Source organism: Streptopelia decaocto (assembly GCF_964273445.1).
Source record: "Streptopelia decaocto genome assembly, chromosome: 1".
Lineage (NCBI taxonomy): Eukaryota > Metazoa > Chordata > Aves > Columbiformes > Columbidae > Streptopelia > Streptopelia decaocto.
Genome location: NC_138663.1, coordinates 133,202,437 through 133,215,628, shown reverse-complemented (window position 1 = coordinate 133,215,628; position 13,192 = coordinate 133,202,437). Strand labels below are relative to the sequence as shown.

At 36.7% G+C, this 13,192-nt stretch overlaps 1 protein-coding gene across 6 annotated transcripts in view; it reads left to right on the top strand.

Moving 5' to 3' along the window:
* Window positions 1–13,192, top strand: part of ROBO2 (roundabout guidance receptor 2) — a 459,676-nt gene that overhangs the window by 352,564 nt on the left and 93,920 nt on the right. For all 6 annotated transcript variants that reach the window (XM_082046751.1, XM_082046748.1, XM_082046750.1 and 3 more), the window contains exons 9-10: window positions 3,072–3,243; window positions 9,524–9,729. In XM_082046751.1, the coding sequence (XP_081902877.1) occupies window positions 3,072–3,243; window positions 9,524–9,729 (378 nt within the window). The remainder of the gene's footprint in view (window positions 1–3,071; window positions 3,244–9,523; window positions 9,730–13,192) is intronic.

Sequence of the window (13,192 nt, the reverse complement as noted above, 5' to 3'; positions counted from 1 at the left end):
TTGAAGTCATTTAGCGTAATTGAAAAGTGTTAATACTCTATTTTATCCTCTTCCATTGGTATCACTTCAAGGGTAAAAACATTTTAAGGTGAAAATGCATCTTGTGTCTTTAATTGAATGTTATTACCTACTGATTGTACCATGTTGAAGCTGTTTAATTACAAACCTGGAAAATTAATTACCAGATTGAAAACCAGATCCCTAAGGGTTAGAATGGTCTTTTTTGGCAAATAAATGCAACATAAAAATTGATACCTACATGTTTTATAATCAATGGTTGAAACGTAGCTCAATCTGAATCACTGTGTTAATATTCACCCTTATGTTGATCTTAATTGAGCATCAGTGAAGTAACATAGATCAGTGTTACCATCTCAATATACAACTTGTCAGATTTTGCAATGAGACACCACAGAATAGGTGAGTTTCCACATAACTATATTTCTTCATATAAATATGAAGGGCAGTATTTTGGCCAAAGTAGGCATTGTCCACTGAACATACATGACTTTTCACATTTGCTCACCTGGCTATAAGTTGTTGCTGGGCTTTACAACGCTTGCTTCTGCTTCTACTCGAGGAACTGTTTGCAGCACCACTATTAGTGTTCAGAGTAATGTGATGTAGTCATGTTAGCCTACTCCAGTAATTGCAGGGCATTTCTCATTGTAAATCCATTTCTCTATCCTGTGTTTCTGAGCACAACCAGCTGGAAGGGAGCAGAGCTCTTCTCTCCTGAGTCAATTTTTGTGCCAACTTGTCCCTAAACAGCTGGTCCTTTGTACCTGGTAGCATTTTCCCCAGAGCCTAGCATAACAGCCACCCACCGATGAAATGCACCAAGGAAGGATGTGTGTAACCTTTAGACTCTCTAGATTAAACTCTTCCTTGAGGGAAATTCAGTGGTATCATGTCAAGGATGACTCTGGTCTCCCTGTTTGCAACCCAGCCTGCCACCATTGTACCCAGATGAGCAACCCGACAGCTAATTAAAACCAGTGACCTTGTAAAAACATTTCAAAAACGATTGTAAGAGATTTAGGACAAGTTATAATTCATAGTTACCTGGTCTTTGAAGGGAGGAGTCAGGAGACTGACAAGCTCCTCCTGGAGTGTGGAATATTCGTTGGGATGTGGTACCTTCCAAGAACAGATAAGCCCTTGCTGAAGATAAAAAGAAGGGTAGCCTCCCCTTTCAAATGAAATGATGAATATTCTGGATCTTTTTCCTCTTAAGAATTAGGAGCTTGATCCTTTCACTGTCTTTTACATTGTGTTCCTTTTTGCTCTTTGCATACTGAATGATAAATTGGAGTCGTGCTCATCCATATCACAATTCTCAGCTTTCTCATAAAATGTAGTGGTTTTTTCATCATACCCACATTCAGTAGGTATCTGTGTCAAGCAGGTGCTATTCTGAAAGTTTTAAGGCAATTCAAAAAACAGGGCAATTTTTTGAGACGCACTTTGCCCTGTAGCCTGAAATCGTTACAGAATTTTCACACTTTTTTTCTTATTGGATCTGACATGTTTACTGGGTGCATATTGATTTTTGACAAAAAATTTGCTGTGAAAAATTTCTTGAACATTGACATTGAAAAGGGTAAGGGGAAAGACTCACCCTCGGGTGACAGGTAGCCTAGTAGGTTAATACAGTTATAAGGATACTTGAAGTGTTGCATCTTATTTAAAGCATACCTCTCTCATTTTATTGCCAAAACCAGAGAGATAAAGGTGTGAGTTTCACTTCTAAGAATTTTTTTAAATCTAAGTTTGTTGCTTGTCAGTTGTAAATATTTTTTTTTGTAAACCATTAAGGTCTACTGCAGAAGAAGCAGATCTACAGAAAATTGGTTTAATACCCTACTGTACAATTTTCTTTTTAGTCCATATAGACAAGCTTAAAAGTTAGTAGGGAGTCATCATTAGAAGGCACAGCAGAGCTATACAGATCTGCAGTAATTACTGAAAGCTTATCACAGCATGTTAACAGTGTGTTGGGATATTCCTGATACAAACAATTGTACTTTTCAGGGGGGCATGTTGTGTTGACATATAGGACAGACTGGAATTACTGTTGTTTAATTATTTTTATTCTGCTCCCCTGTCTGTCTCATTGGGCAATGCTGCTGACCTTTCTGCTCACATTGCCATTGCCTCCCTTTTTATTCACATCAAGAGCTATGCCAAATGGTGTAACTTTTTCCTTGAAAATGTAGCCCTCACCACTAAAAGCTTTTCCGTTTGCTTCTGTATTATTGATTCATTCAGCCCTTCATCATATGCAGTGACTGCTGTATCCATTCCACTTATTCATATTGACATCTCTTTTTTCTCCAATTCAGCCCAAAGGCAAAAGCTAATCTCCCTGTTTCGTGCTAACTGATGTCTTATCCTACATGAAATTATTTTTTTGTCTCTGATGATTTCCACATCAGATTTATACCCTTTCTCTTCACCCTCAAGGCTCCACTGCTTTTCTCCTTTGGTATATCTCAGTTTTAATTTCCTTTTACTTCTTCTTTAAGATTTCATGCTCTGCCAGCTTCTCCTACTTTATGACCTGTTTGTATCTTCCTCCCAGCTTTCCATCTGTGCCACACTCTTACTTTCTTCTTTACCTAGAATATATTCACAGCCAAACAATAGTGCTATGCTCCCTCAAGTCTCCAGGATTCAATTCTCTCAGCTAGTTTTCTAATGTTTACTGTAGTGTCATGTTCTCCTGGTTTGACAGCCAACTAAGTATATTATTACAATTAAATTCAGAAGGAAGATGAATGTGTCACAAATACAAATCACGCAAGTGTGATTGTTGGAAAATTTCTCCTCGCCTAGAGCCCCAGCCAGAATACACCACTGTGTGCTGTCAAAGGGCTGTTTCTAATACAAACTGCAAGTTGCCCAAGGCAGGGAAAGCTAGCTCTATGTGTTCATAAAGTCATAACCACACTTACCTTTTTCTTCTAGTTTATATATAGTTCTTTTAAAGAAAAATCATTGTGTCTCTAGCTGAGGGATAAGTAGTGCTTTTATGTTTTGAATTGATGTGAGATGAATTGTCTTTGCAGAACCTACTCTTCCCAAACCAGCCTCTCCAACCCAACAGCAGGTATTCAGTGTCACCGACTGGAGACCTCACTATCACCAACATTCAGCGGTCTGATGCAGGCTATTACATTTGTCAAGCGCTGACGGTTGCTGGAAGCATTTTAGCAAAGGCTCAGCTGGAGGTTACTGATGGTAAGCTATAGAAATTCCTATTGTTTTTTCATGTCAAAAGTATTTTAAAAGTAGTGTAAATAAAAGTATGTGAGATCATGTAATTCATGCAAGTAAACAGATAATTTCTACAGAAAATACAGTGAAAAAAAGGTCTCTCTGCAATTCTCTATGGTGTCAAAAAGGCAGCAAAGTCTAGTTTGCCTTTTGCTTTCTTTCTGGAGGTTCCTTAATAATACAAACAGGGTACAAACCAGCTTGGAATAGGATGGGTGAGAAAACAAGGTTCTCCGTTCACTAGAGCTAAGATAAGACTGCAAAAAATATGAGGAATGAATAGGTTGTGATTAAAGCAGTGAACTGGGCTGTAGAAAAATCAGGATCAATTCCCATCTCTGTCCCATTCTTCAGTATAATCTTAGGCAGCTAGTTTGGGGATGTGTCCTTAATTCAATTAAATCAACACAGTTGCCTTGAACTTACTGGAGTACTGTTGGTTTAGAGCAGCTGCAATATGTGGCTCTTTTAGTTCCTTACATCAGAGCTGTGTTCTAAGAATTTCTCGGTATGTTTAGATGTAAAAAGAGACATGTAAATACTTAGGCAGGGTTTTCAGGAAAGGAAAAGCAGTATATGATCTGTACTGATGCTTTCCATTTCAAAATTTTGGGTTTGAAAGTTATCCTGCCTTGAAGTTTACCTTATTCCATCTACAAACATGGATCCTTTTTGTATGACAGGAATCCCTCTTCATCCCCTTGTGGGTAGAAGACAGTTTTCATCCTTCAATGTTAGTGAAGAAAACAACAGAATTCCTCTTGTACTAGGAGACTGTGGCATTCCCCGGCATCATTATTCCTTATCTTAACTGACTCATTAAATATCTCCTGACAGACTTTGATGAATTTTTGCCATTAAAACTGTTGTTATATGCAGAGGTCTACTTTTAGTGTTCCCTTAGAGACCTGCCTGCACCATGAAAGTTTGAAAAGATGTCTATTTCTGAATAATCTGGCTCTTCACAAGAGCATATTCATCACAAGTGACAGGTAGAGAGATTCAGGCTCATGTTATAAAGGTTTGAGCATTAATTTGATGCCTTTTCTTTGTTTTCCAAAAGCTGTCTATATTTTTATGACAAGGGAAGATAATTTCTGCTTTATCCTTGCATCTTTACAAGCATATTGCTTTTCTGTAAAGTAGTTTTTGGAAACCTTCGCTCTGCAGTCTCTTTAGGTCCTCTCTCTCATGGTCTATGACAAAATGATGCATTTTCATTCAATTCAAATTTAAACGTAGATTAAAAAGTCATTTAAAATTAATGGAAAGGCAGTATTTTTTAATATCTGTCCATAGCGCTGCCTGATTCAGTGCCATGACTGTGATTGGAATAAATAGAACACACAAATATTGGCTAAGAGGACATTGAGCTGTTAATGGTTGCACCTGCTGATGCTGTACAGATTTACTGCAACAGGGGCCGAGAGGATCAAATGAGGTTCAAGGATATTAGTGATGAGAAATTCTTCCTTTTGACAGACAAGGCCTGTGGTCCATCTTTATCTATTTCTTGTGTGGGAGGAAAAAAAAAATAAATCCTGATGACCTCTTTGGAATTTTCATTAGTTGGTTTAACAAGTCAACAGAAAGCTCTCGGTGTCCCTGCTAAAATGCAAACTCAACTACAATTAATTCTGATTGAGGGCAGTGTGCATTCCACATTGCTAGAGAAAGCATTAGCTGGTGGCTTTGCTGCTCAAAGAATGCAAGGCCTGCGTTCTTCAAACACTTCCCAGAACCCACTGTCAGCATGATCACTGTGAAATAACACAAGGTAGCTTTATAGAAATACTGAATCATCCTGGAATGAAAGGAAAGGTGAAGTCAGGAGAAAAGTGCCACAACAATATTGCAGAACTGAGATTGTATAAATAAATGTACCGCTAGATCACAGGTATTTTTTAATTACTTGCAGTTAGGAAGTTGACCATACATGTCTGTTCTGGTTAATGCTGACAGAAGTTATGGAAGCTATTGATTTTTGTCAGTGGGGAAATCTAATGTAATGGTTTAAAAATGTAATAAAATATAAACACTGTACATGCTAGCTACATACTTAAGCATTAGTGTTCTAGTTTTTGGCTGGTGATTTCAGTTTTACTTCATAGCCCAGAATTTTTCTGTTTGGTTAATGATTTAATAATAGTGGTGAGCCATCTTTTTCATTTTGAGCACATTTTTGTTTGATCCAGAGTAATTTAGATCCAATTGAAGTTCCAATACAGAATGAAAACATATGTCATGTGCAGAAAAACAAGTGCTTAATTATACCATATATAGCAGTGTTTCGGTTGTTACATTTTTGCACTTACAAGTCTTTACTGGAAATATTTTTAACTCAAGTGTTCACATGAGAAAAGATTACTATCTGTGATGAAATGTGCTGAGCTGAGTGATAATTTTGCTGATTATGGACTGTGCGAAGAACCTTCAGTGGATTTGAAATTCAAATCTTGTATTTTCTTGAAAGGCTATCATATCATCCACTGTCCAATGCACATCTGGAAGAGCAAAATAATTCTAAAAATTGACACAGTCCTAGCAATCCTTTGAAACTCAAGAAGTGAATATGCATCTCACAGTCTTAAAATGACAGATCATGCAAATAAACCAAATGCTTCCAACTATGTCTGCGCTCAAGATAAAAATTATAGTTTACAGTTAGTAATTTCTTGCATAAATTTATCGATTATGCACAGAGTATTTTGGAGAAGATATCAGTTTCTCCTGATAGAGTCATTATTTATATTATTAATAAAAGTGTTGACCACTGCGTGCTCCTCTGTAGGATCAGTCCACCAATGCTAGTTTTCCCAGCCATTGCGGTATAGGATGAGTAATGGAATGGAGGAGCAAGCTTAACCTCCCCCAGTGGATTTCAATGTAAGAATGAAATGTTTTAGGATATTAAAAGGATCAGATTTCTGGTCTCTTGAATGAAAGTGAAAGGCTGGACCTATAAGAAGAATTAAGAACAGATGTTAAAATAAAATTTAAAAAAAAAAAAAAGAGAAGAAGTTGGCAGCGTACCTCAACAGCTCCCTCTCCACTGATTTGGCATAGACATGTAAGGCATTTTTCCCAAACTCCTCTGCAATTTTTTGACTATAGGTCTATTGAATACTCAGGGATATGTCTCTCTCAAATCCACCTGGAAGAATTTAATATCACTCACAGTTTACTTTTCTGCAAATCTGGCCACCATGATTCCTGACCCTGATCAAATGTATATTCCTTGTTTTATAGCAAGTGTAACAGTTTCAAATAGGACAGATTCAGATCAACTTCTCAATCTCCTGGGAAGCTCTTCCACAAAAAAAAGACAGAGGAAGGATTGGTCTCTGCTTTTCCATCTCTGCTTTTCCACCTCTCAGGAGAGCACCCTGCCTTATACTACTGCTCGTAATGAGAATTTCATGACTTGTGTCTGATTTTCCCTATTAATTTACCAGGAAAACTTTTGACATGTTGATTTTGGAAGTGCTGAGGACTTCATTTTGTCATTCTCTTATTTTAATTTCCTGTTGTAATTCGACCAAATTCCACACAAATTGGTTTCAGTTTCAGTTTCAGGTTTCAGTTGATTCAAATTGCATTTGTAGCATATAAGCTGTTCATTAACAAAAATAATTTGTTCTTTTCTTATACTCTGCTCAAAATTTAAGCTGCTTTTTATCACAAAAGGAATCTGATAATTTTTTAGCTACCAGAATATGTGAATATATGTTGCTGACAAATAGTCTCAAAACCAGTTTATTATTATTTTAGACACAAAAAATATTTCTGTAGAATTGACATAAGCATTTCCTTCTAGGAGAAAACAGCACAAAATTTAAATAAAAAAATTAAATGTTATAAAAGCAACAAACAAGCCCCCAACCTTTTTGTGGTTACTATGTTGTTATCTCTGTTCTTTAGAATACTTACAATGTAACTGTTTAAACCTTTGACCAAGTTTTGCATCCTTATACTGCAGACCTATGTAGTAGGAATACAAACACATATACATGTTTTAGAGAAGATTTACAAGTCATAGTTGTGAAGACAATACAGTCCTTCACAGATCAGTGGAAACCCTAAGTGTTCATTTAACCTTTAGCCTCAGTGTCATGGAAACCTGTAGTGGTCTTTCACCCATAACACCCTTGAAAATGAAGATTCCTTCTGGGCAGGAGACTTTCAATTACACTATTGATCAGAGCTCTTTAAAGGATTATGAGCTCCTCATTTGGGCTGTAAAAAAAACCTAATTACAAGCCAAAGAACAATATCTGTAATGCACTAGGTTTTGAAAATACCTACATTGCTACACATGTGAAAGGCAGTTAGATGAAGCAAATAACTGCAACAGAATAGTTAGTAACTTAAGTAATTATTTTTCATTAATTCTTAGCTACCTAGAAAACTGGGATTTGCTGTTTTACATTAAATCTAAATGAAAATTTACACAAAGTTTTTATTTGAATATATTCATGCTGAAGATATGCTGATAGTACATATGAGCTGAGATCAATTCTTATTTCACCAAATGGCTGAACTGTGTAGTCATAAGGAACCTTAATGAGATAAAAAATTTCACATCAAAGTGAAAATCCTTTACATTTTCTCTTTTATTTTAATATAGTGTTCCCTGTCCTGCCTTTGCATTCAGCAGGTTATATTGCAGAATTTCCAAAAAAGCTTTCACATTTTGGTCTTAAAGATAATCTATATTGGCTTTCTCCTTTCAGTTTCAATTTCAATAAATGTGATTAACTCACACTCCAAGGTGCTGCTAATACTAATGATTGTACCATTCAGGTATCTTGTTAAGAAAGTAGTTAAAATTTTTGCAACATTACAATTTCATAAACATTTTAGGTATAAAATCTACCACTAATATCTCCCTAATATTCTTTTTAATTTATTAAATAGTGTAATGAAAGCACTTTGGATCTGTTAAAGGTTCCAGAGATTTGCATCTCGACCAGCTCAAATACAACAGAAACCATATTGCTTCATAGTCATTTATTTTCACTTTGTTGTTAAAGTTAGGCATTGTGTATGGACTATGATGAAACAGATTCTCAGCTAGAATAAATGATTCAAACTCAGTTGGCATCAGTGGAGGCAGGCTAACTTACCCTGGTTTAGGATCTAATCCTGTCTGTTACAATATTTAATGCCACTCATTTAATTTTTTAGTTGTTCAAAGATTTGATAGGGTAGCAGTATGGCAGGTAAATATATAAAAATGAACTCTCAGTTCTGTTATGCTGACCTTATGCAGGAGTCATAGCCTCATTTATATTCAAGTATTTCACATTCATGTTGTATAAACACATTCTTTAGAAACAAAGGGTTATGTTTTGCTGCTTAACAGATGACTCAGAGAATAGGTTCAACAGCAGAGTTATTTGTGACAAATTGGTCTTCCAAGAAAAGCGAACATGAGCATTTTACCTCATCTTCAAGATATCCCACTGGTCATGGAATGAGGTTTATGCGCAGCCATGCACTTGCTTACTGGTTACAGAGTCCTTTAAGCAGCATTTCAAGCATGCAAATGTAAATTATTAGAGTAAAAAAAAGAGTTCATGGATTTAAGAGGTGATGAAATGATTTGATAAGTAAGCTGTTACATGGCTTGATCGAGTTTGAACTTTCCTACACTAGGAAAAGAGGCACAGTAATTTAGATCACTCAGATTATAAAAATGTGTTGTATTATTGTTAGATAATTTTGCACACAAAAACTTGCAAGTTGAGCATCGATGGGGTATAGGGCTGGTACCCAGGCTAGAATGGCTACAGTGTTTCACCTTGCACAGTAACAGATTTTCTGTTTTAGGCCCTAAATCAGGTAACCAATTAAGCACATTTTGATGTGACATTAAATAGATGCTTTAAGTGCTTTCCTAAATTGGAAGAAATAGCAGAGATTTGCCTCAGTTCTTTTCTGAATCAAGGTCTTAATTTTCATCCTGTCTTAATCAAATGAGTCTGATGATCTTTGCTAACAGAAGTTTGTATATCTAGGTGTTATCTTGTGGTGGTGAAATAAAATTCTTATAAAAGTACTTTTCAAATATACCAGTTAATTATTGACACGTATCTGTGGATCGTCCAAAAGTGGTGGGTTTTAGCCCTTTAGAGGTTAACTTAAGCCAGTCTTGTTAAAATTGGTGCTGTGTCAAGCAAAGGGCTAACTGCAGCAGGGGATCGTTGAAGCTGTGGATGCCAATGAGTGTGTCACTGTTTAGTCTTGACAGATAGGCCTCCACCCATCATCCTCCAGGGGCCCATCAATCAGACACTGGCAGTGGATGGAACAGCTTTGCTGAAGTGCAAGGCGACCGGCGACCCCCTTCCTGTCATCAGCTGGTTAAAAGAAGGATTCGCCTTCCCGGCCAGAGACCCTCGAACATCCATACAGGATCAGGGGACACTTCAGATTAAAACTCTGCGGGTGAGTAGCGATAGCAAAACAAGTGGAACATGGCTACTTTTGAGTTGCTGCTGTGTGCCTCAAGTGACTCCATTGTCTTGCTGTCTGCTGTCTTCAAAACTAACTTAGTTGTTTCCTTTCCTATGAAATTCTCACCAAGTCCCCATTCTATTTCATTCTTTGACATTGTGTAAGGAAGAAGGGGGTGGGGGTGGAAGAAGAACCAAACTCGCATCAGATATTTCTATTAGAATTCCCTAAAAATAGAATTGATATTTAAAATCTTACGTGTTGCAATAAAACACAGAAGCTGGGGATGGATAGACACATACAAGGACAGGCCTTTCTTATCTTTTCAGTCAGTTTTATCATAAAGCCATTGGCCTGTTGTCTCTATTAAAACACAGAGCAGTTCATTTTCAATACCCAGTCATAGTTTTCCAAGGAGCTATTGTGCTATCAAGTGATTCTGGAGTTGATCAGGTTTGGGCTGTGCACCATGTCTATCAATGAGTCTTGCCAGTCTTGAGATGGATGATTTATTCCAATGTTACACTTGCTGGAGGTGTTCCATGAGGCTGTGAATAGGAGAAGACAACTAATAGTGTAACATACATACAGTCATATGCAGAGGAATTTCTATTCAAAATGAAATGCCTATCATAAAATTTACATTTTTGACATGAGATAATATGACATCTTAAAAGTGGAAGGAAATCTTATGAAATTCCTAATAGTATAATGTCAGACTTTGTTGATAAACATTGCATCACTAATCTTTGTTTGGGCTTTTAATTTTTCTGTGTTCAAAGATAAAAATGCATATTTGTATGAATGCAGACAAGCATGCGTATGGAAAAACAGTAAGGTAAATGTAATTATTTGTCAAGAACTTAGATTATTTCAGAAACCATTTGATTTCATCAGCAGTAATTTATGCATTTGGCTTCACCATTCAAAAAAATGTCAATAAACCTAGCTACTGAGCACAAGACATAAAGTGATTGTAGATGAATTGTTAACTTCCTTGGAACAAAATGGAATTTATTAAAAAATTTATGCTAGCTTTCCTTGAGTAAACAATTTATCCTTCCTCCCTGGGCTGAAGGCAGGTTTAGGCCATGAAGGTTAATGCATTTTTCCTGTAGAGCTGGATTAAAGAGTGCGCTTGAATAGTCAAGATTCCCCAGTAGTGTTAGAAAGCAGCAATTAAAGGTGGAAGCTTAGTGATTTCAAAGAAACTTCCAGGCATCAATGATGGGCTTCTGTGGAGTGTCCATGAGGCAGAAGCTCCTGGGATGCATGCAGCTATGCAAACAATGAAATCGGTTCTGAATCGTGCCAGTGCATTAATCTCACTGTTAGAGGCACAAAGTCTGTAAACGAAAGAAAGAAAAAAATGCTTGCAAGGGGAGAAGGAAACAGCATTAGTAGTGAGTGTGGTTTTTGAAAGACATGAAGCTTTTATTGATCCTTAAGTGGCTCATTCACTAGTAACCAATTTTCCTTAAAGGCTCAGAAAGACATTTTTTATAAACCCCTCGATTGCCGTAATGTGCGCTGTTTGACTCAGACTTAAGAACAAAAAACACACACACAACCATAAAACCCAGATTCCTCCCGTACCTTGCAATTTTATGAATTACATATGGATTTAAATCTGGAATGTTTAGCTTTTCTCTCAGGTCTACCTGAGCAAGGACTAGCAACACTTCCTAAGCAAAAAATGACCATGAAATATGTCTAAGTACACTTACAAACCCGAGTCCCAAACAAATTAATACTTATCACTCACAAGTCCTCAGCCTTCTCTTTCCCTCACAAACAATAATCACTATTGCAATCATAAAAGAATTCAAGATAGGGGTAAAGATGAGCCACTACTATTTAAACCTTTGAGACCATCCTCTTCTGCTATGTAACTCTCTCTCTCTGTGTAAATTCAATTATTCAGAAGTCTGCAGCAGTCACAGTGGACCATGGGCCACAGTCATAAACACGAACCTAGAGATTTTTCTGATAAGCCAGTCTTCCCAGCTGGTATGAGAAAGACAACTGAAAACTCGCATATATGACTCAGTTCCCTTTCAGACAGGTCAAAACTGACAGAAAACTCCCTTCTGCTCTCTAGAAGCATACCACCTCAGATTTAGACACCTGCATTAACTGAGGAAGAAAACTGTTTATTTTACTGAATAGCAAAGATTTTCCATTCACCTTGCCAGTTGCTTTTTCCATTGTATTAAAAAAGAGTATAAATAATTGAATTATTGATACACTGTGTCTGTATCTAATCCATCCACAGTCTGGAAGTAAGATAATTCACCGTAACTTGCAAGAGGCAGCATATCTCCAGCTTGCTTTCGATGTCCAGTTTGCCTTCTGCAAGTTTCTCTGTTCTGTATACCACATACTTCATTGAGTACGCTATACACTGCCTGTCACGGTAGTACACAAATGAAGTTGAGAACCGTAGCCTTAAGAAATTTTCTCCATTATCACATAATGAAGAATTACGTATTTAATAAAAGCTTGGAAGAAGCAAAAAAACCCCACGCTACTACAGAATGCTATAAGACTCCTCTGGAAAATCTGTCTCCTTTGAAGAGTCTTTCTCATTTGATTAGCAGTACCTCCATGTTTTGAGTCTCTGAGCCATTGTCAGAGGGGTTTAATTATCGCTTGTATTTCATGGAAATAGCATCTCCTAAAATGCAAGTTATGCTCTTTTAGACAATTGAACTGGCATTAATTGGTTGCTTCCTGCCCCTAAGAATGGTACACTGTATCCCAGTGTATGTGAAGAAACTACCAACAAAATTCAAACATGACAAAGTTGAGATCAATTAAATTATATATCAACAAGCAATCTAAACAGAATCTCACTTATTTGCCTTGACATTCTTCTTGAAGAGTGAGGTATAAGCACATTTGCTATAGTGCCAATCTGCATTTAGCAGAACACTCATTACAATTCCTTAAAATCCAATAAAGCTTCTTGGATGCAGTCCTATTTCCGTCATCTGATGGAGAATATAATTCTTCTCCTTTATCACTAGAGTCAGCACTCTCCCTCTTCTGCTTCCATCTCCAGATTGCCATGCTTTATACGTAGTGGTAGGAGGACTGTTCTGTATATTTTATGCTTTGTAAAGCTACTGTTTTCTGTCCATCTCTGTATTTTTCACTAGTCCTGTCTCAGAAACCTTTAAGTAACAAACAGCAAAACACTTGGCAAATTTTCCAGTAGAACAATTTACACATCAATTAGATTAATGTTGGCAATATCAAAATGGTTTCCCTAAATGAATTTGAAATATATGAACTGGCAAGGGAATTGCAATGGTTTTATACAAATGCGCTATTTTGTTGCTACCAAATTCCCTTACAAACCTGAAATAAAATCCCATGTGAAACAGAAGAAAAGAATGGTGAAGGATCTGATTTAACTTTGCCATTTGAAAATTTATTGGAGGACTGCCTG